The sequence below is a fragment of the Anomaloglossus baeobatrachus genome, chromosome 9 (assembly GCF_048569485.1).
Source record: "Anomaloglossus baeobatrachus isolate aAnoBae1 chromosome 9, aAnoBae1.hap1, whole genome shotgun sequence".
Classification (NCBI taxonomy): Eukaryota; Metazoa; Chordata; class Amphibia; order Anura; family Aromobatidae; genus Anomaloglossus; species Anomaloglossus baeobatrachus.
Genome location: NC_134361.1, coordinates 90,904,174 through 90,929,600, shown reverse-complemented (window position 1 = coordinate 90,929,600; position 25,427 = coordinate 90,904,174). Strand labels below are relative to the sequence as shown.

The 25,427-nt window shown below is 43.9% G+C and overlaps 1 protein-coding gene across 1 annotated transcript in view; it reads left to right on the top strand.

Moving 5' to 3' along the window:
* LOC142251251 (vascular endothelial growth factor receptor kdr-like) overlaps nt 1-25,427 on the top strand; it is a 337,728-nt gene that overhangs the window by 271,727 nt on the left and 40,574 nt on the right. The window contains exons 18-21 of the mRNA XM_075323879.1: nt 2,020-2,124; nt 4,043-4,156; nt 8,788-8,876; nt 24,277-24,430. Coding sequence (XP_075179994.1) covers nt 2,020-2,124; nt 4,043-4,156; nt 8,788-8,876; nt 24,277-24,430 — 462 coding nt within the window. The remainder of the gene's footprint in view (nt 1-2,019; nt 2,125-4,042; nt 4,157-8,787; nt 8,877-24,276; nt 24,431-25,427) is intronic.

Sequence of the window (25,427 nt, the reverse complement as noted above, 5' to 3'; positions counted from 1 at the left end):
TGTGGTGGCCATTGTTGCAGTGATTTTGTGTCTGTGGGGCGGTGTGGCCTGGAGTCTTGGGGACTCAGCCTTGCAGTATGGGCGCTGTGAGGCACCAGGTCACCTGCCCTGCTGGTGCACTATCACTGCGGCGATGGTTGGCGCACAGCACCGCACCTTTAAGGTGTCAAAGTTAGGGACCCACTCAGAGGTTCGCCGTGATGTGGCAGTGGGCTTTATACAGTCTGATCAGAATGTTAAACCATGAACCTCATGTTCAGGTATATAGGTTTTTATCTAGTGACATTGGATCAACTTATGATTTTTGGATGGGCAGTCATGTCTATTTCTACAACTATGCTGCAGGATAGACCTGCAAACACCTCGAGTGAAGTGTGGAGAAGCCAGCCCAGTGCAGTGACTGGCTAATCATGTCTCTGCCTATGGGTGGAGCGTTTCAGTGAAAATGAACGACGCTACACAGATCACTGATTTTCGATGCTTTTACGATCGTTTTTCGTCGCACCTAGGATTTACACATTGCGATGTCGCTACCGGCGCCGGATGTGCGTCACTAACGACGTAACCCCCACGATATTTCGGAAGCGATGTCGCAACGTGTAAAGCCCCTCTTAATTTTCCAAGCAAGATCTAACTGCTGTATTCCATGCCTTATTTCCATAAATGTATAATTCAGTTGGTATATATACATAATATTGCAAACACTGGAAGCCGTACTAATACCGGATTGCTCTTTATTATTATGGCATTATATTCTAAACTGTTATTCTTAGGATATGCATGGGATGAAAGGTTAAACAACTTCAACTGATAGTTCGTAATGTCTTCTGCATGTTGTGCACCCCATAGCTCTTTATCTAGGTATATATGCATACCTCATCCTCTGGTCTCATGGTGAATGTTAATCTCTCTCCAAGCTGTCATCACACTGGGGTTTCTTCTTATCTCTGTTGGACAAGCGTTGTTTTCACTAGGGAGTAGAGAACCCATTGCTGTGAATTCCTTGATAACCTGCACATTCCTTTACCCCTGAGTAATTGAACTTGGTCTCCATAATCTATAACCCAACACATAAATATTGGTCGGAGGCAACCAGTGCAAGATTTGTTCACTCATTCTAAATTCTTAAAGGAAGTTTATCTACAATTACATAACATCGAATTCGAAAGGGAAAATTAAGCTACGTTCATGGGCCTTGACCTGCTGAGTGTCACACCTGCTGTGATACATTATTAGGAATGTGAGAAAACAGCTTACTACACATTATATTCCATTAAGATACCAGCTCCTTTCACCAGCCTCCTATGGTGGAAAATTTCAGCCTTAAACTCTTTCATCAACTCATACTTTTCAGTCTCTTTCTATATTCTTTAATGTAAGAATTACATTTTTCTTCACATGCATCTATAAAAAGGCTTTACTAGTTTTGAAAATCCATTTGTAATTCCATTTTTTTTCAGTGCTTTATTTTTTTTACTGTACGAAGTGAAGTGAATGAGATTTCTGAATTCTCGTGCACATGCTGCTTTTTCTTCCTTGCGCATTTTAACCATCTTTATGGGTTTTTTTTTATACTAGAAGCAGGTCAATTTATTCTATGTTTTTGCAGCAATTTTCACATCTCCAAAAAATACATAAAAATAGCAAGTAAAACACAATAAAAAAAAAAAAGTAAAATTGCATCAAAAACCATAACAGTGCAATGTACACAGCATTTTTCTTGCTAAGAGATTAGTTTTTAATGCAGAAAAAATACTGCAAATTCTCAATGTGTGAGACTATTGTTAGGTCTCATCATAGATTAAATGCGATCACTGGCCACTTTCTGATAGGCTTATTGTCAAGGAACCATTTAAACAAATAGCAATTGTTTAAAGCTGAGCCCCCTCGGAGGTTCACATTTCTCTCTGTTGATCACTTTCAGTCTTAACATATGACCGGTGGGACTTTGCATGACCATTCTTGCATGTTTTGTACTGTTTGTCTAGACAGTGGCTCACTTTTGACTTTTACCTTTAGGTAAAACGCTGGGTCATGGTGCTTTCGGGAAGGTGGTGGAAGCCTCTGCTTTTGGCATTGATAAAGGTTCTACTTGCAAAACAGTTGCAGTTAAGATGCTGAAAGGTATTACTTTCAATTAGGTCTTTAATAGTAGAAAAAAGTTGGATTCAACGTTATAAATCCCATTCATGAGCCACAGTCATCTGGAAATTGTATATCTAGTATAGTAAGTTTAGTATAACGTTATGCTAAAGAGTAAATCATCTTAGTATTTATTCTCATTAATCAATAGTAAACGTGAAAATAAGCAACTTTGTAATATAATGTTATTATAGAAATCCACTTCTTTCTCCTCCTAGACTGATCTTTCTTCTTTTTCCTCCTGGGCTGATCTTTCTTCTCTCTCCTCCTGAACTGATCTTTTTTCTTTCTCCTCCTGGACTGATCTTTCTTCTTTCTCCTCCTGGACTGATCTTTCATCTTTCTCCTCCTGGACTGATCTTTCTTCTTTCTCCTCAAGGACTGATCTTTCATCTTTCTCGTCAAGGACTGATCTTTCTTCTTTCTCCTCAAGGACTGATCTTTCTTCTTTCTCCTCAAGGACTGATCTTTCTTCTTTCTCCTCAAGGACTGATCTTTCTTCTTTCTCCACCTGGACTGATCTTTCTTCTTTCTCCCCCTCGACTGATCTTCTTCTTTTTCTTCCTGGACTGATCTTTCTTCTTTCTCCTCCTGGACTGATCTTTCTTCTTTCTCCTCCTGGACTGATCTTTCTTCTTTCTCCTCCTGGACTGATCTTTCTTCTTTCTCCTCCTGGACTGATATTTCTTCTTTTTTTTCCTGGACTGATCTTTCTTTTTTCTCCTCCTGGACTGATCTTTCTTCTTTCTCCTCCTGGACTAATCTTTCTTCTTTCTCCTCCTGGACTGATATTTCTTCTTTCTCCTCCTCGACTGATCTTTGTTCTTTCTCTTCCTGGACTGATCTTTCTTCTTCCTCCTCCTGGGCTGAACTTTCTTCTTTCTCCTCCTGGATTGATCTTTCTTCTTTCTCCTCCTGGACTGATCTTTCATCTTTCTCCTCCTGGACTGATATTTCTTCTTTCTCCTCCTTGACTGATCTTTCTTCTTTCGCCTCAAGGGCTGATCTTTCTTCTTTCTCCACCTGGACTGATCTTTCATCTTTATCCTCTTCGACTGATTAAACATTTTCAAAAATTTCAGTTCACAGGTAAAATCTGTATTTCGTGAAGACTTTCCCATTACTGAGATAGGCAATGACATTTGATGCTTATTAAGTTCTATGGAAAACTGTAACTGTGGTTTCAGCAGAACATATAGCAGAATGTTGGTGCCGCCTCCAGCTCCTCCCTCCATTGAATTTTAAGAACACCAACTGTCATCTCCTATCTCATGAGTGGAAAAATGTCTGCTCTCAGAAATTACAGATTTTACCCATGAATTGAGAGTAAAAGATCAGTTCCGGAGATAAAAAGTTAATTTCTCTGATAAGATATATTACAAAGTTGCCTATTTCCATATGCACTATTGATTTATGAAATAAAATTTAAATTGATGTTTAATCTTTAAGTGCAAAATAAAACAGATGCCTGGATTACATTTCACTTGGCCAAACCCTTCTGTAGTACATCTGGAGAAAATAGTTGACTTTGCAATATTCATTTTTAGCAAACACAAAAGGATCATCTAAATTCCAAGACCTCGGTAACATTTGCTGAGTACGAGCACATCAGTCATTCACAAGTCATGAATCTTTTCTGTAATGTGCACTGGGCACTCACCATAAAGCACATTTGTGACTTGTTTAGATCTCACATTTTTTTCTGTATGTTGCCACTAAATAAATTAAATCCTACATACGCGAAGAAGAAAAAAAAAGACGACTTAAAAGCGTGTCCTGTGTTTGAGATTCCTCACTGGGCCGTGGTTTTTCTTTGTCTTATGATGTCCCCTCTTAAACCTAAACAGGATTTTGTGTCCCTTGTAAATAAATCCCATTGTGTCCTGTTTATATTAAACAGAGTGTGCAACAAACAACGAATGCAAAGCTTTAATGTCTGAGCTGAAGATCCTTATCCACATCGGCCATCATTTGAATGTTGTTAATTTGCTGGGAGCTTGCACCAAGCCAGGAGGTAAGTCGCCAATCTTAACCCATTAATATCCTACACATCAAACCTTCAATCTTGCTATACAGAATCTAGAAGGCTTTTGAGTCAACGAGGAGTCGAAGTTAAAAATTCCAAACAAATAACTTAAACACATGTCGGCATTAATTGCAGGCCAATTACTAAATTCTTAAGTAAATGTTCTTGGGTCAATTGGAAAACAAAACATGAGCTCAGATTCATCAAAGTCTATTCCAGTGCTGTACACGCACATTGTGCAGAAATTCCCATTGAAATTTTTACTTTGATGATTTTAGGCTGCGATATGTAAAAAATATACTGTAAATAACGATAGAAAAAAAACTTCGGCAATCGCAACACCAGACAAAAGGTAGGCCATACACGTTAGACATTGGCTGATTAAAATGAATGATGTCAACTGAAATTAGTAAAACTTAAGAACGAACTATCACTTTGGTTGCCCAATTACAGGCTGTCTCCTTATCTAATATGAAGTCAGCTGTGTTTCATTTATTTTTTTTTGACCAACAGTCACCTAAAAGATTTATCACTTAATAAAAAAATGTTTTGTCCATAAACAATCTTTTTTTAATTGAAAGAATACTCCCCAAAAGATTTTGGCTGTCACTTTGTGTGATTGAAGAAGTATGGAAATGTCAAACTACTAAAATGGGCAATATGGGCATCAGCCATCAACTACTCTTATCTAAGGTGCATGGCATGGCCACCTCTAGACAATTCACAAATATCTAAAGCTGGCTATACACATGGGATAGATGTTGGCAAGTCACACATATCTAAATATCTAAAGCTGGCCATACACATGGGATAGCTGTTGGCAAGTTACTAATATCTACATATCTAAAGCTGGCCATACACATTGGATAGTTGTTGGCAAGTCACTAATATCTGAATATCTAAAGCTGGCCATACACATGGGATAGATCTTTGCAAGTTACTAATATCTACATTTCTAAAGTTGGCCATACACATAGGATAGCTGTTGGCAAGTCACACATATCTAGATATCCTAAGCTGGCCGTACACATGGGATAGCTGTTTGCAAGTTACTAATATCTACATTTCTAAAGTTGGCCATACACATGGGATAGCTGTTGGCAAGTCACACATATCTAGATATCTAAAGCTGGCCGTACACATGGGATAGATCTTTGCAAGTTACTAATATCTACATTTCTAAAGTTGGCCATACACATGGGATAGCTGTTGGCAAGTCACACATATCTAGATATCTAAAGCTGGCCGTACACATGGGATAGATCTTTGCAAGTTACTGATATCTACATTTCTAAAGCTGGCCATACACATGGATAGTTGTTGGCAAGTCACACATATCTAAATATCTAAAACTGTCGTTACACATGGGATAGTTGTTCGCAAGTGGCAAATATGTAAGTATCTAAAGCTGGCCATACACATGGGTTAGCTGTTGGCCAGTCACAAATATGTAAGTCTCTAAAGCTGGCCATACATATGGGATAGCTGTTGGCAAGTCACACATATCTATATATCTAAAGCTGGTCGTACACATGGGATAGTTGTTGTCAAGTGACAAATATGTAAATCTCTAAAGCTGGCCATACACATGCTATAGCTGTTGACAAGTCACACATCTAAATATCTAAAGTTGGCCATACACATGGGATAGCTGTTGGCAAGTCACACATATCTAAATATCTAAAGCTGGCCATACACATGGGATAGTTGTTGGCAAGTGACAAATATGTAAATCTCTAAAGCTGGCCATACACATGCTATAGCTGTTGACAAGTCACACATCTAAATATCTAAAGCTGGCCATACACATGGGATAGCTGTTGGCAAGTCACACATATCTAAATATCTAAAGCTGGCCATACACATGGGATAGTTGTTGGCAAGTGACAAATATGTAAATCTCTAAAGCTGGCCATACACATGCTATAGCTGTTGACAAGTCACACATATCTAAATATCTAAAGCTGTCCATATAAATGGGATAGCTGTTGGCAAATCCCAAATATCCATGAGCACGTTCAGCTCAATGTAGTGTTCATTTGTTTTCAATGGAGGGAAGAGGAGAAAGTCGCCACCATACACCTTTAGCAGTTGTTTTATCCACAGAATTAAAAAGGGTTAACCAATGCAACCTTCTCTCTCCTGACACCATCTGTTGGCAGAGACTCAGGAGGCCCCCATTCAAATCAGAGGGCTGGCCAGTCCCTCCGAAACCGGTTGGTTCAGCCAACATTCATCTATTGTATATGAAGACCTTAGGCTGTGCCTACAATTAGTTTTTTTTATGAATTTTTTATGTTGCGTATTTTCACTGAATCAAAAAGGTAGTAACTTGCAGTTCCAGCAAAATGGATGGGATTTATAGAAATCTTATGCCCACTGAGCTTTTTTTTTTACTCAGAGCACATATCAATTTCTCTTGCAGGTACACTGAGTTTTTCCGTGCAGATTTTCCATATAGACTTCTATTAGATGCAGAAATAACACAGGTAAAAAACACACATGCATTTTTAGTGTTTTTATCGCAATGGAAACGCACTAAAAACGCATGTAATATACAGGTGAAGTTTTGACAAAGCAAAATACCAGGAGATATCTAAAGTAAAGCAGATTTATTTAAATAATGATATACCAAAAAGCGACAAAAAAATGCAGCCTCAAACACACTCAAACACACAATGAAAAGAACGCAATTAACCTTATAGGTGCATAGGTTTGTTTTGTACTGTTAATGAGTATTGTAATTGTTTTTATGTGTACACTTTTCACTTGTAAAGCGGCATGGAATAAATGGCGCTATAATAATAATAATAATAATAACAAATGCTGCAGAAATTCTACACCAAGAAAAACTCACCCAATACTTGTCGTGGAAACGTATCCTAAAAGACACTCCCCAATCTTTAAAATTCTCGGGAGAAATTTTCAGTACAGAATGGCCTGGATTTTGGTACGGTCCTAACCCTTCAAGTTTGCGCCTTGTAGTGTCAATCAGCCCTTCATCAAAGTAAGCCAGGAAGATAGTGCCAACCCCTATGGCAATTTGGATAAAAGTCCTGAATTTTTATTTTATATACTTACAAAATGATCAAAGTTTAAACGCACTTTATGTGGCTCATTGATCATTTTGTACATCCCAGATCTTTGCGCTCAACGGCTTCTACTATGTTATGACCAGTGCATTTCCATAATACATTTAAATAGCCACATGTAATATCTGTAATATAAGTGATATCTGTGTTCCATCTCTTATCTAAACTAGAAACTCCATGTTCCTTCTTGATTCCAAGCAAGAGCTTGAACTATGTAAAGCTTCAAACTATTAATCCGGAATGATTAAGAACGATAACCACAAAAATAAAAAAGTGATCATATTTTAGAGGTGAAGGCAAGAGCATAGAAAACCTCAGTAAGACCTCAGATTATGAGTGTACTTGGACTTTAGTGCTGCGTTTGTGTTGATTTATTGCATTAACAAGATAAAAAGGAATTTTGGTGCCTGCGTCACAGAGGAAGAGACAAATAGAGTGAATGTGAAGATAAGATTTGGAGTGGCAGTGCGCTTGTGTGAACAGTTGAGATGGATCTGCAGCACGCTGTCTGTCACTACTGCCAAACAAAAACATGGAGCCAAGTGTGTGAGCCTGATGTGCCGCGCACGGAGACAGGATGTTCATGCAGAAGTATGAGGAAAGCATCCCTCGCCTGTAGTAGGAGAGAACAAGACTTTTGCGTATCAACCACTGAGGTCTCAGGAAAAAACAAGCAGCCTTTTATAGTTAATCTTAACCTTCCCATTCGGCACAGGGAGCAGTAATGAAAACTAAAACAAAAAAGCCAGCTCAACTCAAAAATGGCATGTATTATAAGATGTGCACTGCACTAAAAATTCCAGACTGCACTATTTTAAAATTTGAGATTTTTGGCAAAAAATTGCAATTTCTTGAGCTACCAGACCACGTCACGGCAAATCTCTTTGGGTCAGTCCTTCTCTAAAATATTTTTATTTAAAATGTGCCATACGGCCTCACATATGAAAAAGTAGAACTGTTTATAGCAGCACTTACCTGGTGCTTTTCAATCCCGTACCCATGACTAAATCATGGCTGTGGGCGGGACAGGCCGAAGCAAATGCGTGAATTAAATAGCCTGTGGACATGGCTTGATGGCTGAATGTGAACAGCCACCAATTGCCAAAATCAAGACAGGTGGAAAAACAAACCAAATTGGAGGTGCACAGCAAGGTGGGGGTCAGCCACCGACCAATTCAATGAAGAAAAAACAAAAAAGCCATTTTGAGTTGAGCTGGCTTTTTTGTTTTTTCTTCATTGAAGAATCGCAAATTATATAATAGTACAGTTTGGAATTTTTAATACATGCCATTTTGAGTTGAGCTGGCTTTTTTGTTTTTTTGTCTACAGGGAGTAGTAATGTCTATTTACTAAAAGATCAACTACTGAATTATGGTGCAGTACAAAAAATACCGGAATAAAAACAGTAGATTTCCTACAATGAAAAAAAGTGTAGAAAATAGGAGGAAATTATATACGTGTGAATTTAGAAGTAAAAACGATTAAAATGTAATAATATATTTCTAATATGTTTTATCTCTTGAACAGGACCCCTGATGGTTATTGTGGAATATTGCAAATACGGAAATTTGTCCAATTATTTACGAAGCAAACGAGGAGATTTCATAGCGAACAAGGTAGAAATACATTACCTTTATTGTTATTATACCGTTTAATGCTTTGGAACATAAATTACAATTGATCAATGTCAGCCATACAGCACCATTAAATGTGATTTCAATTACAGTTTTGTTTTTGGAAAAGCAAAAAAGGTTGTTTGCTTTAGTAAACATATTTTTAAATAGCACATGGGTGAGTTCACATGCGGAGAATTTGTTTTGGAGTTATGTTTGTGGAATCCAGACCAAAACAAGTACAGTATAATGTTAGTGAATGAGCTTTGACAAACTCTATTCACTCAAAACATAAAAATCTGCAGCAGATTTTACTCATGCTACAAATTTTCAACTCTGCAGTATGCCTTATATGTTCCTGAAGTGCCACAATGCAATAAATGTAATCCGCAGCCATATGACCCAATTTGGAATTCTGACTTAAAGCCGCCATGCATATTTGAAAAACGTTGTCTCCTACCTGTTCAAATTCCTCCATAACAGCTGACAATCTAAAATGATTGTAGGCCATATCATTCTCTACTCATAAAAAAAAATTCAGTTGAGCAACCCCATTAAAATAAAAATAGATACTCCACACCGGTGCCGGCGCCATTCCATCAGTGTCGGCATTTGCTCTCCCGCTCAAGTGACATTGTTACTTCATGTGAGCCCCACGCTCAACCAGTGCTGGGTTCTGTCTCCTCACCTTTAGACCAAATGAGTTAATCAACAGGAAGTGTGCGCTTAGTTCCTGTTGATTGTTCGATTGGTCCGAAGGTGGAGAGACAGAAGCCGGAGCTGATTGGACATGGGGCTCGCGTGACATCACAAACCCACATCATGAACCCCTGCACCGCGATCCTGGACATCGCTAGAAGAACGCTGGTACAGGAGGTGAGTATAGGCTTTATTATTTTACCTGAAGAAATCCTGTGGAATCAGATGGGGGTTGTCCTAATAGTAGACCACTCCTTTAAGGAAGATAAACTACCATTAGAGGTATCTGGCAGCTACATACTCCTTGCTCCAAATTTAGATGACATTCAAACTAAGGAAAACTGAGTGTGCATGTGTATGGGCAGGTTATTAGGGATAGCTGTTGGCAAAACAAGTATCCTGCCAATTGCTATTGAAAGTGTATAACCAGACTTAGAAAGGGGTTCCTTATTGAGAAATGTCATTTTTAGAGAAGAGTTACGAAGGATGCTTCTCTCTAAAGACCCAGCCAGGTCCAAGCATTACATGAACGTTACTTTGGTTTCAGTGGGTACTGTGAAATGCCTTCTTTGTGGTAGTGTGGTGGAGGAGCTCAACATTTGCTACTAGATCTGGTGAATACTCAGTAAAGCTTTTAAAGCACACCAATCACCAGAATTTTCCTATATAACCTAAAGCCAGTGCTATACTGGTACTATCATGATGATTCTATACATACCTTTAGGTGTCAGCTAGGATGTATAGGTTTTGAAACACAACCAAGTAAAGTTTGTAAAATGAGCAGCACTTTGAATGGCAGCAGCTGCCGATCAGCTGATAGCTGGGATGGGTTTTGATAGTGATTTCTGCCCCCCTGCCTGTCCATCCTCCCCCTATCTGTTATTTATGCTAATTCTATTATAGAAGCATTTTACTAAGTGGCTAGAAGGACTTGTGCTGATGTCATACCAATGTGACCAGAAGGGTCAGGGCCTCAGACAACATAGTTGATGCCAGAAAGCAACATTATTTTTCTGTTGGCTGAGACCCCACTACTTCTGATCAAATGGGTATGACATCAGCACAGGTCCTTCTAGCCACTTAATAAAACATTTCTATAATAGAATTAGCAAAGATAACAAGTTATATAGGAAAATCCTGGTGATTTGGGCGCTTTAACAGTAAGGTATGGTCCATCGTTATATAGCCATGAAACTGACAGGAAAATAATATGAGACACAGAATACAGAGAAAAGTCAGATCACACAGAGTAATACTGGCACTAAGTACCTAATATCCTTATGGGCAACCTAAAGAAAAGCCCGGACGCCTGCCCTGAAAGGGCTCAAGGGAGGGCAACATGACTGAGGAGGGATGCTAGGCCTGAGGATTAGCAAGGGGTTAATGTGCAGGGTATTTTGTGCGGGAAAAGTGGGAGGTGGAGTTATAGGGCTGTGGGGCCATGTAATTGGTCAGGGGGTTGCTAGTGTAGGGGAGCATATATAGGGCTGGATTAGGAGGTGGGAGGTCATTCATTACCTGAAGACGTCTGGAATTGTTTGGATCCTGGAGATGGTGGGGATCATGGCACAGATGAAGAGGACCAGCACGTCCAGCAGCGGATGGAGAAGCAGCTGCAGCGATGGTCCGGGGACATCGGCGGCGCTGAAGATGGGACCACTCTGCCTCCGAAGCGGTAGCGACTACTGAGCGCCTCAGACCGGAGACGACTGCAAGGAGCCGGCAACGGGAGAGGAGCCCCAGCGGAGGACCCACGGCAGCGGTGGCGGCGGCGGACCCAGGAGACGGGACATTGCGGGGCCTGGGCCGGAAGTTGGGCACAGGCTGCAAGGCTGCGGGGTAGTGAGTGCTGTAGCCGGCTCCCCTTCACTTCCGGGTCGCAGTGGCCAGTGGTGACGTGCGCGTTGCGGGGGCATAACCCGGCGCGGTCACCTGACCCGCTGCGCTCACCTGACCCGCTGCGCTCACCTGGCCGGCTGGGCTCCCCCGACCTGCTGGGCTCCCCCGACCCGCTGGGCTCACCCGATCCGCTGGGCTCACCCGATGCGTAGCGGTCATGTGGGGCCGGCGCGGTCATGTGGGGCCGGCGCGGTCATGTGGGGCCGGCGCGGTCACGTGGGGCCGGCGCGGTCGCGTGCCCTTTGACGTCACGTCCACATGGCTCGCTGGGCGGTCATGTGCCCGGCATCATCCAGGAGCCGCGGCCTGCACGTCGGTGCGAGGCCCTCTGATGGCACGGTCACACGGCTCGGTGACGTGTCAAGTAACCATCAGCAGCAAGGAAGGCGGCCGGCACATCCATGCAGGGCCTGGCCAGCAGGGGGTTCACGGCGGATGTCGTCCAGCGGAGTGGGTGAGTGATACCCCTGATTCCACCCGCTATCCAGATTGCAGCGCGGGGGTCACCGTAGCGACTGGGCGGCGCGGCCTCATGACCCGAGGCGCGGTTATGGGGTCAGGCGTTGCATTTAGGTGCCCCTCCCCCCAGCGTTGAGGTCACGTTGCCCAACAGGGGGCGGTCATGCGATCGGCTGCATATTCCGGAAGGTGCGGCCTGCGCAGCCGCGTAGGGCCTGGCCAGCAGTCCAGCGGTAGCACGTGATGGGGCAACATCGCAGGAGGGCTACGGCGTGGGGGTTTGGCGTGACAACCTGAGTGGCGCGTCTGCGTGACCCGTGGCGCGGTCACGTGGTCCGGCGTTGCCGTCACGTGCCCCGGCATCTGGTGCAAGATTCAGGAGCTGCGCCCTGCGCAATTGCGCACGGTTATTGTAGCAGATCCAACTATGGATACGGATTCCCACAGGCGGCTGGAGCGCACCTCCCCCCCCAGTTGTGGCTTCGAGCCGGTGACCTTTCGTCAAGCGTCCCCGGATGGGTGGTAAGTCCGGGCGCTTTCGGTGCGGCCCAGGAGGGCTGCATCCTGCGTCTACCTGTGGAGAAGATGGCGGTGCTCGACGCGGAGGACATGCGACGGCTGTTCCGTGGGATTCCATGGAGTCAGCCTAGTAAATTAAGGCTCACTTAAAACCTTGTATTAATGCTTGGATTAGGGTGGGTAGTAAGGGTGTCGATACGTATGATTTCGGGTGCAATAGGGCGGTAGTTTGTTTGTCAGCGGGGTTCGGCAGGAGGTTGGGGGCCCTGTTACAGCGTTGAATTTTGTACAGGAGTGGTTGCTCTGTGGTCCCGGATGCCTTGCTATGCACTTCATGAGCGTTGGGGTTTTTCATGATAGGGTGTTTATCTCTAGGTGACGCCATTGTTTATTCTGGTTGGCGTAATTGCGCTTGCATATTTTGGGTGATTTTGTATGATTGGGTCATTTCCTGGTGGTTCGCGACTAATTCAGGTGTAAGTCGGTGGTGGGGCGGAGTTTGAGGCAGGTATACGAATACTTGCAAAGGGGTGTTGGATAGCCGAGTTCACGGCGATTCCATGGTTTATGTAATGGTTATGGGAGTCTTTTAGCTGAAGGTTTATCGCGGTTCATAGTATTTGATAAGGGTTCGATGGTAGTCCACAGACATGGTGGCCCGTTCTGTGGGGGTGCATTTGCATTTGGCGGCTTACTCTTGAGCGTTGCATGGGGTGTGTGCTATTGCTGGTGGGAGGTTAAGGGGAAGGTGGTTGCGTTTCACGAGGGGGTGCTTTATATTCTATAGGCATCGGCCTGAGTCCGGTCCTCCGACAGGGGTTGTGAGAGTACCGGGGGGTTTTCAGGTTTACTGGGCGCGGCATGTTTTGTTGCGGCCAGATGTTAAGGTCGTTATGATTGGGACAGCAGTCCTTTGGAGATCTGTCCTCCCTTGCGGCGGTTGACGACACCTCCCTGGGGGTCTTGAAATTGACTGTTCACCTGTATGCGGTGCCCAGTCTAGCCGTCTATTAACAGGAGTAATAGGCGATTTATGTAAAAAAAAAACAAAACACAATTTTGTTGCCTTTGTCTGTAATCGGGTTTTCAGTGTTTGTTTACGATGTCTTTCGGACAAATATTGTGTGGAGCGGGATGCTTTATGGTTGCTCAATGTCTGGTTATTGTGGTCCATGGTCCGGGTTCGGTTGGGGGATTATCCAATATTCGGGATGGTCGAGTGTTTATTTTCTGTTTCTGGGACAACCTGGGACTGCTACGCTGTTTCTTCATGCCCAGGGTGTACCTGCGGAGTTAGCATGTGTTTGATAAGTCGATGTGTTTGGTTCGTCTAGGTAGGGCCCTATGTCTGAGGTCAGGTCACGGGCCATTATCAGGCTCCAGTGTATGTCGTGCTACTGTTTTGTGGTCAAGTTTGGCTTATTGCCTCCGTGTGTCCATTTGCCGTTTGGGAGCCTTTGCAGGATCTGCGGGTTCATGGGGAGATTACGGGAGTCTGCTAGCAGTGTCTGCACAGGGGCAGTTTTAACAAGTTTTATGCGCGTGGACTGGTTTGCGGTTCTTAGTAGGGTTGCCGGCTTAACGTTGGCAGACTGTATCGGGCGGCATTCGTTATGGCAGTTGATAGTAGCTCCGCAGGAGTTTATTATAAGATTAGGTGGTTCTCGTTTACGATGGGCTTGGGGTTCCTTTCGGGTACAGCTGGCTTGGCTTTGCCTTATGGGTATATGGTTCGTCTTAGAGTGTTTCTTGCTGGTGCCCCCGGATAGGGGGCTCGGGTAATGTGGCGGTGTGAGGAATAAGTGACATTAAGGGTTGGGTGATCCAGTGTGTGGATTATTGGTGTCGGGGGGCCTCCGATTGGCGACTTGTGGGATTTTCCAGCTAGCTAGTGCTGATGGCGGGTTGTTCCATTTGTTGGTTATGCTGATAGATCGTGGGGCATGTTGTGGGTTCGCCGATTGTCAGGCGGTGGTATAGCCCCTCCCGGCATTACATTGCCAAGTGGTTACTTTGGTCTTACGTATTTGTCGGGACCGGCAGGTATTGCGGGCACACAGTTGTGCGGCGCAGCTGTGGGTGAGGTTTCGAAGTAGTGAGCGAGTAGGTCGCAACTAGGCCATTACCTCCCTCAATGTCAGGCTGGATGGCAGGGGCAGCCAGTGCGGTGTGCACTGACTCTTATTGTTTAAGGACCTGGTAATCGTCTGGGGCGGTGCCCCGTTTGGGGGGTGTTTTGCGGCGCTTTAAGGCTGAGTGGCGGACAAGCACCAGGCACCTGTCGGTGCAACGTTTGACGGTTGGCCCTGGCTTATGGTGCCTGCAATTTCGGAGAAATGTGGTGTTTGAGTTTTCCTGGACTACGGGTCTAGTGGGAGTTGCTGTTCTCTCATTTTGTGAGTAGTTTTGAGTCTGCAGTTTAGCGGGGATTGGGCGTGGTGTGCAGTTGGCTTTGGTGAGAGGGAGGCAACGTTAGTGTCGTGCTTGTTGGTTCGAAGTGCACGGTGATACCAATGAATAACTGCGGTCATGTGCCCCTTTTCCGGGGCTTTGAGCAATATGTGGTGGTCAGACGGGTGTATTCTGACTTAGTTTTGGGAAATCGTCTGGTGTTGAGAGTATCGTTACACATTGATACATAGTTAAGGTCTTTTCTTCAGGCTGGTGGTCGGTTTGACTGTTTTCGGTTCCGGGTTGTTGTGACTTCAGGGTGGAATGGTTTTGGCTATTGGGCTGGGTGGTGTTTCAGGATCGGTGTGATCACACACAGTTTACGGGAATGGCAGTGTTTTGGTACGGCACGTGGGTGGAGGAGACGCGGTCGCTGGGGCATCCGAGGTCCTTGATTCGTGACATCGGGCCTGATTGCCCCGGGCCATTTCTTGTTGCCTGGGTGCCGTGCTCGTGCCGTTGTTCACAGGGGCATGACTGCCTAGTGGTTTTATTACTGGGTATGTTTTAGGAGTCTGTCAGAGGTTGGGGAAACAGTGGAGGTTGTTTTGTTTCCAACTATAAGGGTTGGCTTTGTTAATTATCAGTTGAGGTGTAATTTTAGGAGGTGCCTGCAGTGTAGCTGTCTCAACGAGGCCGAGCTGGCCCCTTATTCCATGGAGATGGGGGCGGCGGCTCTGGTGGCTCGTTGGGGACTGGTCGCGCAGGCGGTACATAGGATCGGACGATGTGGTCGGCTAGTTGCAGGTCTTGGGGGCGGCTGACCTTGTTGTACTGGTGGCTTGGTGCTGGTTGGCATCATGAGGTCTATTGGGGGGTTATTTTGCTTGATTGGGATTGGTCCCGCAGTATTGGTTGCTCGACCCGAGGAGTCGGCTCGGGTCGGGGTTTTTGGTGGTGGGGCTCGCACGTACAAGGTGTCATACGTGCTCGCTGTGGCGGAAAGGAGGGGGGTATTTGAAGTCGGTGGATTGCACAAAGAGCTGGGGGGAATCCAGTGCAGGAGCGGGTTACCCCTGGTGTGCAATGGTATGGTTGGTGGGTCCCTGCTGTGCTCGGTCACAGCGGGACATGTTAACGTGGGACCCTGCTGTGCTGGGTCACAGCAGGGCATGTTAATGTGCTGGGTGTCCTCGAGTCGGTGTGGTGCGGTTGATGGCACATGGTGGAGCAACACTCGGCTGGGTGTCCTCGAGTCGGTGTGGTGCGGCTGAGGGCACATGGTGGAGCTGGTGTTGCAATCATGTACAAAGGGACTCTTCACTTACCCCCCCTCCTTTGCTGGTGGTTATGTTTATGGAGTTATTTACTATATTGATGAATAAATGTTATTGATTATTTTGGTGTTAATAAACGAGGCTGCTGTGGCCTTTTACATCCAATGTCACGCAGTCCGTGTCTTATTTTGAGTGGAAAAGTGGTGAAAGGTGGATAACTGGTTTGGGTCAGAACGGCAAGTTAGGGCCGTCAGTCAGACTTTATTAAGTCAAGGTTTTTGGGGAATAGTCCCAAGAAATCTAAACCTAAAAAAGTATTTTTTTTTCTAAGAAATTAAAGAGTACTGCCAGTAAAATCTTAAAAAGATTAAATGCAGGGCAGACATCTTCTCACCTATTTCTCCTTTTCCCAATTTAATTATATATTGGTATCATCTGATTTAAATAAGGCTTAAGCTAATATAAAGGTGTCTTGTGATGTCACTACCTATAGATATTTGTACATTCTGTAAGTCTGAGAAGTAAATAAAGAGCTTGAATACAGAATGTTCCTCCCTTCCATTGCTATAATGCACTTAGATATACAAAGAACAATTAATCAGTGACCTGATATGAAATAATTTCTCTTATTTAGACTATTAGATCATGTTTTTCTTTATGAAATCATTAAGTGTTTAGTGCATGTCAATTTCATGGCACACAATGACATTTATCCAGGCCTGTGGCCAACTTTCCCATGGAAAGCCTTTGTTTCCCTCCCTGCCCCTGCTGGGGCTCGCTGACAATTTCCATATGGCTGCAGCCCAGATACTTGGTGAGGCCTGTTACAATGACACAGATAGGAGATATTTGTGTGAGGGGGAGTATGTGGGTGAAATTTGTCTGATGGCAGCTTTACCTTTTACCTCTGATTTGTGTGACTACTGGTGAATTAGGAGACCTCCTGGGTCTGACCTTACGTTAGACCATATAGCGCCACTAAGCTCCATACATTGAGTTCCTGAATTCCACAATGTCATCTTAATCGAGCATTCTGCTTTGATATGCTTTCATTTACCTCACTATCCTAGCTATTTTGCTCTGCAGCCTTGTATTATTGTACCACAAGAAGTGTTATTTGGGCTGACATGGTATCTTAGTAGCTGGATATACAGGGTGGGGCTCAAAAAACATGTTTCCCTTGTGTGGTCTGTAGATGGTAACACTTATCGGTCAGGCAAAAAACGTTCTTATAGTAAAATGTCATTGTCCCCCATGATGCTTTAGGGGGTAAAGTTTCTCCTTGTGGAGAGCACTAAGTCGGCGTGTGGAGACTTAGGGCGGCTTTGCACGTTGCGACATTGCACGTGTGATGTCGATGGGGTCAAATCGAAAGTGACGCACATCCGGCGTCGCAGTCGATAACGCAACGTGTAAAACCTTTTTGATACGATGAACGAGCGCAAAAGCGTCGTTATCGTATCATCGCTGCAGCCTCCGACATTTCCATAATGCCGGTGCAGCGACAGGTGCGATGTTGTTCCACGCTCCTGCGGCAGCACACATCGCTGTGTGTGAAGCCGCAGGAGCGAGGAACATCCCCTTACCTGCCGCCGGCTGCAATGAGAAGGACGGAGGTGGGCGGGATGTTTACATCCTGCTCATCTCCGCCCCTCCACTTCAATTGGCCGCCTGCCGTGTGACGTCGCTGTGACGCCGCACGACCCGCCCCCTTAGGAAGGAGGCGGGTCCCCGGCCAGAGGGACGTCGCACGGCAGGTATGTGCGTGTGAAACTGCCGTAACGATAATAATCGCTACGGCAGCTTTCACTAGATATTACACGTGCGACGGGGGCGGAACTATCGATGCAGCATCGGTAACACATTGTTACTGATGTCGCAGCGTGCAAAGCCCGCCTTATAGGCCATACAATGCCCCCCTGTGACTATAGATATGTAAACAGCCTCTTGAGACAGGAGGTGGACAGGGAGTCTAATGTTTAATGAAAGTACATTTGTTCTCCATAGCAACCAATGAGAGATTATTTTACCACAGCAGCGTATTAAAGGAATAAGGCCCACCACATTGCCTTTCCTTTTGGTTAGAAGTACTTCATGTGGAGAGTGCGGCAGAGCCGAACTTGAAGGTGTCCACAGTAGCAACAGTACCACCACACACACCCACGACCGCCATCTTTCTGAAGCATCTTGGGACATGGAAAACTTGAGCCTCACCCACGATCATCGCTCCGCGGCATGTTACCAGAGCAGTCGTATCGTGTGTGCGATTGTGTCCAACATGCCTATTCAATTCAATAAAAAAAAATTTTGATAATAGAGGACTATGTCACAGAAACACAAGACTCTTTTACTGATGAATAAACGGTTTTAAAAAAAAAATATGAGACACCACAATTTTTCAATGGTGGCACCTATACCAAAAAATTCAATAAAAAAGACAATCTAAACACGATATGCACCCCAAAATGGTTCTAATAAAAATGACAGCTCACAAAAAAAAAACAAAAGCAGGTCCTTACACAGCTCCATCAAGAGAAAAATAGAGTAAATCATGTTGTCAGGTAATTTTTACCGCAGTTGATGATGAATAAATGAAACCCCCCCCCAAATAAGTAAAAAATATTTAATAAATAATGGTGAAATTCCATTTTTTTCACCATTTTACTACACTTGGAATTCTGTTTCTCATTTTTTCCATATGTTATATGGTAAAGTAAGTGAGTGTCATTCAAAACTGCTAAGTGGATGAAAAATTATGGCTCATTGAAAAAAGGGGAGAAAATAAAAGATCAAAAACAACCGAGTCCTGAAAGTGTTAAAACAAATAGTTGTGCTCTGGCTAGTTGTAAGAGCAGCTATGAAAGTTGTTCTGTTAGTTGTGATGAATGTGAGTATGCGTAATATAGAGCAGAGAATAACTGAGCGGATGGGAGATTAGGAGTCTGCGGAGGATCAATCAAAAGCAATATCTGATGCAATAGAATATTGATAGATAAAGCTATTACGGTACATGGTGCGTTAATAGTTAACAGCCGGTTCTGCCCAAACGGTTTAGTCACTGGACAGCCAGGGCTCGCTGTTATGTCACATCATTTTTGTGCTTTCCCAAATGCTACATGACTGTATTGATCTTTTAGAAATGGTGCAGGCTCCGTAGATCTGTGACTTCTCGCTTGGAAAGCATTTTTATGATCCGTGGCGTCATGCCCTAGTCAGACACTGTGGCTTTGTATACTCAGATATTCTACTTTGATAAAAACAGAGCCAGTCAGACATTTATAGTTTTCAGGAGCTGACTCGCAAATTTTAGCCTGAGGGGCAAACACACAGATCTGGCCTATCCTTAGATTATCACGACTCTGCCATTAAAGACAGCGACCGGTGATGCTTTCATGGGAGCACACCCCATGTATGAACAAATCAAAGATGTACGATTTAGCTGTAAGCAGAATAATCCCAGAGAGGAACCTGTAGTATAAAGACTTCCCCCTTGTGGTACAATCACAGCCCCATTTTATAATGATTTATACATTCCTTTCAGCATAATCACCCCCTCTGTAATACAGTGAAGGAAATAATTATTTAATCCCTTGCTGATTTTGTAAGTTTGCCCACTGACAAAGACATGAACAGTCTATAATTTTAAGGGTAGGTTAATATTAACAGTGAGAGATAGAATATCCAAAATAAAATCCAGGAAACCCCCCATGGTTCTGGGATTCTAAAGCTGGGTTCACACTAAGCGACAGCGACAACGACGTCGCTGTTACGTCACCATTTTCTGTGACGTAACAGCGACCTTGTAAGTCGCTGTTATGATCGCTGCTTAGCTGTCAAACACAGCGACGCAGCAGCGATCATAACGTCGCTGTGCTACATGTGCAGAGAGCAGGGAGCCGCGCTTAGCGCTGGCTCCCTGCTCTCCTAGGTACAGTACACATCGGGTTAATTAACCCGATGTGTACTGCAGCTACATGTCACAGTGCAGAGAGCAGGGAGCCGCGCACACTGCTTAGCTCTGGCTCCTTGCTCTCCTTGCTACAGTACACATCGGGTTAATTACCCGATGTGTACTGCAGCCACATGTGCACAGAGCAGGAGCCGGCACTGGCAGCAAGGGCGGAGGCTGGTAGCAAAGGTAAACATCGGGTAACCAGGGAAAGGTCTTCCCTTGGTTACCCGATGTTTACGCTGGTTACAGCTTACCGCAGCTGCCAGACGCCGGCTCCTGCTCCCTGCTCGCTTCATTTCGTCGCTCTCTCGCTGTCACACACAGCGATGTGTGTGTCACAGCGGGAGAGTGACGACCAAAAAATGAAGCTGGACATTCAGCAACGACCGGCGACCTCACAGCAGGGGCCAGGTCGTTGCTGGATGTCACACACAGCGACAACGGCGGGACGTCGCTGCAACGTCACAGAAAATGGTGACATAGCAGCGATGTCGTTGTCGCTGTGTGTGACACCAGCTTAACTTTTGGTATTGCTCCATCAACATGCAAATCCTAGTCACACCTCACATCACACCCTGTCAGGCACACCAGTGGGTGGTCTAGCTGGAACTTGGCCACCCACCTAGGGGTCAGACAAACTGGTGGGAGTGGCAAAGTTAGTTCGGCGGTAGCCCTCAGAGAGTGAGGAGCTGGGGGAAGTTGGAGCTCCCTGGGAGACGTTGGCTAGGTCACAGACGGTGGTCTGGGACCGAATGAGTCAGAGACCCGGTCGCAGGGTATCGGAGAAAGGTGCCAGGCTTAGTTTAGGGGAACAGTTGGCACCGGAGTAACTAGTAACCGAACCAGTACCGAGCACGACGGGGTACTGGACCCTAGATCAGGGAGTAGCTTCACGCAACCTGATAATTAACCTGCAGAGGATAGTATCTTTATGAACTTTCCCCAAGAGCTCAGAGATCGAAGGCATCAACACAACGAGGGGGATAGGGCTTTCCAGCTTATGCGGCCCACTAAAATCCCAAGTGTCAGCCATCGAGAGCACAGCTTCCCTACTTAATAGTGGGGAGCGGGACTCTGGCAGCTTCAAGCATAGGGCTTACTCAGAACATCTATAATACAGTGCATGGAGGCAAGGTACAGATCACTAGCAATACCAAACGGAGCGGACTCCCGGACGAGCTCCCCTGAAGTGGCAGCGGCACCCAGAGACTTGGTTTATCCTTTGTGTCAGAGTCTGCTTTGCGGTCGCATCACTACCAACATTGCCTGAGTGAGTGCGCTGTCCTCCCCTGCTTCCAATCTGCACCACGCTCCCCTACACCTCCATCATCCAGAATACCCCCTTTTCATTCGAAGTGGCCGTGAGCCCCCGGGTCCAGAGACCCTCGAGCCACAGCAGACCCCGGATCCAAGCGGTTCAACCGCTGTAGGGGCGACACATATAAATTTTATAAAATTATTTGTGTTTTGAGAGAGAAATAAGAACTTGATCCCCTACCAACCATTAAGAGTTCTGCCTCCTATAGACCACTTAGATGCTCCTAATCAACTCGTTACCTGCATTAACCTCTTGCCGACAGCGGGCAGTAAAATTACGTACTAGCGATCATAGGGTTAATCTCCTGCTGCTGCCGATGGCAGCAGCGGGAGATCGGTGCACATCTCAGCTGATTTATACAGCTGAGATGTGTACCTGCTAGGCATGAGTGGAATCGTTATCCGTCTGTGCCGTTTAACCCCTTAAATGGCGCCGTCAATAAGTGACAGCGCCATTACGAACGAGGTAAACGTTTACATACTGCAGTTACCGGAAGTCATGTGACGTGATCATATGACTTCCGGTGGTTGTCATGGTAGCACAGGGTCATGTGATGACTCCTGTAGCTCACATGACTCACTCACTGTTTCATCCGACCGACAACTGGGTGAGACAGGAAATGAGCATATCTGCTGTTCACAGCTCTGTAGCTGTGACCAGCAGATATGGCAGAGCGATCAGACAGCTAATCCATATAGTCCCTTAGGGGACCTAGTAAAATTAAAAAAAAAGTTTAAAAAAAGTTTTAAAAAATAAAAATAACCTAAAAGTTCAAATCCCCCCTTTTTCGCCCCATTGAAAATCAAAAGGTTAAAAAAATAAAAAATATACACATATTTGGTATTGCCGTGTTCAGAAATGCCCGATCTATCAAGATATAAAATCAATAATCTGATTGCTAAACAGCGTAGCGTTAAAAAAATTCCAAATGCCAAAATTACGTTTTTTGGTCGCTACAAATTTTGTGCTAAATGCAATAACAGGTCATCAAAACATAGCATCTGTGGAAAAGTGGTACCGTTAAAAATGTCAGCTTGAGACACAAAAAATAAGCCATCACTGAGCCATAGAGCCCGAAAAATGAGAACTTTACGGGTCGTGAAAAATGGCGTAAAACGTACGCCACTTTTTTCGGACAAACGTCTAATTTTTTTTAACCCCTTAGATAAAAGTAAACCTATACATGTTTGGTGTCTACGAACCTGCACTGATATGAGACATCACACCAACATATCAGTTTTACCATATAGTGAATACAGTGAATAACACAATTCAAAAACAATAGTGCTAACGCAATTTTTTTGCAGTTTTTCCGCCTTTGGAAATTTTTTGCCGTTTTCCAGTACACCAGATGGTAAAACTCATTGTTTCATTTAAAAGTACAGCTCGTTCCGCAAAAAACAAGCCTACAAATGAGCATATTGGCTGAAAAATAAAAGAGTTATGTCTCTCGGAAGAATGGGAAAAAAAAAACGGAAAGCGCAAAATAGGACAGTCGTGAAGGGGTTAAAGCCAGCTGTCTTAAATTGTCACTGGTTAAAAAGACTCCTGTCTACAGACTTCATCAGTCAGACTCTAACCTCTACGACATGGGCAAGTCTAAAGAGATTTCTAAGGATGTCTGAGTGTGCACTCCTCCCCCATTAGCCACAGATTATTTTATTCTCTATAGCAGGTTCCTACTTGCCCATACACAGGAGTTTTTAAACCCAGAGAGAGGCTTCAGTTCAGTGTAGGTACTTAGTATACGAGGTATGCCTTGAGGTGGCGACTGGGCAGATATAAAAATTACTATTTTTGTATGCTAAATATCTCAAATTTTCCTAGATTTCCTTTAGCAGTAATGCGTGTCTATATTCTTACATTCATGGTTTTCATGCTTTAGCATTTCAGAGTTCAACTGTCTCTTTTTTCCAAAAATAATATGTCTGAGGCACCACCACAGGAAAAAAGACAGATCACATAATTCCCATAGGGCTGTGCTGGGCCCTCCATAGTTAAGCTGCAAGGGATAGAGTCTTTTTCAATTCCAGGTTATTAATCACAAACACATATGTTAAATCAGAAACCAAACTGCTCCTGTTTTTAGTAAATTCCAATAGACAAGACCCCAAATACATCAGCACAACCTCATAGTTCTGGACTCTAAAGAGCGTTTTAGAGTGGCCACTGCTGGGCCAATAGAGTACTACATGGCGGCCATTCATGTAAATGGCAATCTACCTAACAGATGGAAAGCTTGGGAGCAGCTTTCTTTTTTTGGATCATAAAGGGTATTGCAAACTAAGGCTATGTGCGCACGTGTGCGCTCTGCACGGCACCTAAAAGGTGCGCTTCAGAGCGCAGCTGAAAAGCTCCGTTCTGAAGCGCATGGTGCCGGCGAGAACGTGCCCTCTGCCTGCAGCTCCTGCCATAGACAGAGCAGGAGCTGCCGGCAAAGCGCACGGAAGAAATGACATGTCACTTCTTGAACGCAGCGCTTCGGGCAGCAGCCAAAGCGCTGCGCTCCAAGACGCCACGTGCGCACAGCCCCTGCATAATCTCTATAGACTGTGCAGGGGACGCAGGACGCATGCAGTTACGCTGCGCTAAAAAGCGCAGCGTAACTGCATGAATTACGCACACGTGCGCACATAGCCTAAAGATCGTTTCAGTGGTATTCACATGTCCTAATAATGTTCATGATAAAACACTTTGCAGTAGTTGACGACTTTAAACCATACAAATATTTGGCTAAAATCCTGAATCAAACTTTTGTTACATATATACTATATATATATATATATATATATATATATATATATATATATATATATGTACGTAGGATATATCTTTATATGTGTGATATGTTGCCAAAAACAATGTGATTTTTTTTGTGTGTGCACTCAGTCCCAGGAAGCGGAAAAATCAGCAGAAGACTCAAACGGCGACCTCTCTGAGTTAATTAAGAGAAGGTTGGAAAGTGTGGCCAGTACAGGAAGTTCTGCAAGCTCAGGATTCATAGAAGACAAAAGTTACAGTGACTCAGAAGAAGAAGAAGAAGGTAATTAGAAAAGCAAATGATAATGTACTGTGTGGGCGGGCAGCAGGTAAACTTTTTTTTTCCTGGAGGAAAGAATGTGCAGGAAAAAAGTTCTCTCTGTGCAAATATTTTTTTCTTTGTGCATGTCTCATATTTCCTTAATTGGCGGCAAGCTAAGTGGTATGATGGATCTCTCATTACCTCAGTTTTGTTGCTAAAGTAGGGTTTGAGTCATTGAGCTAGCCGAACACGAGCATCATTTAGATGGGAGTTTGGGCTGGTATTTGGAGTGTATTTTCAGTCCGAGTACGATCCGACAAAACATCGGACTGTACTCGGATGACATCTTTTTCAAAATCAGATCATTTTTTATTGTCAACAAATAAATTTACCAACATTTCTTTTGTTTTACATAATTTAGAGCAATAACATATAATACATGGAAAAAAAATCTCATAGATATATTTTTCAGCTTTCTCATACAAGTTTGTATTTGTGAAATATACTGCAAATTCACATCTCAGTTTAAACTTCTAAAATAATAAAATAAATAAAAAGATACAGCTTGACTTCCTACACAATGTAATAAAAAAATAAATTAATACAATTTGATTATTTAAATTAAAATGTGTTATATTCAGCATCACTATATCTGATAGTGTTTATATATATATATATATATATATATATATATATATATATATATATATATATAGTTATGGACCTTCCTTCGTGTCTTTAGAATTGTCTTATTTTTGATATGGAAATGGACAGATGGTCTATTATAGTGTTTCTATGTAGGTAATTAGCCATTGTTACCGTATATTTACAACTGTTTTTACTGCATTATCTTTATCATATGCTCCCCTTTCCATACATATGTTATTTATATTCAATCCTTTCGGCATTCGGATGAAATCTGAGTGCAGTCTGATTTCCGCGGACTGACACAATGGAGAAGATGGACACATTTTTTCCTCCTCCGAGAGGATTGGGTCACACTATAATCACAAACTGA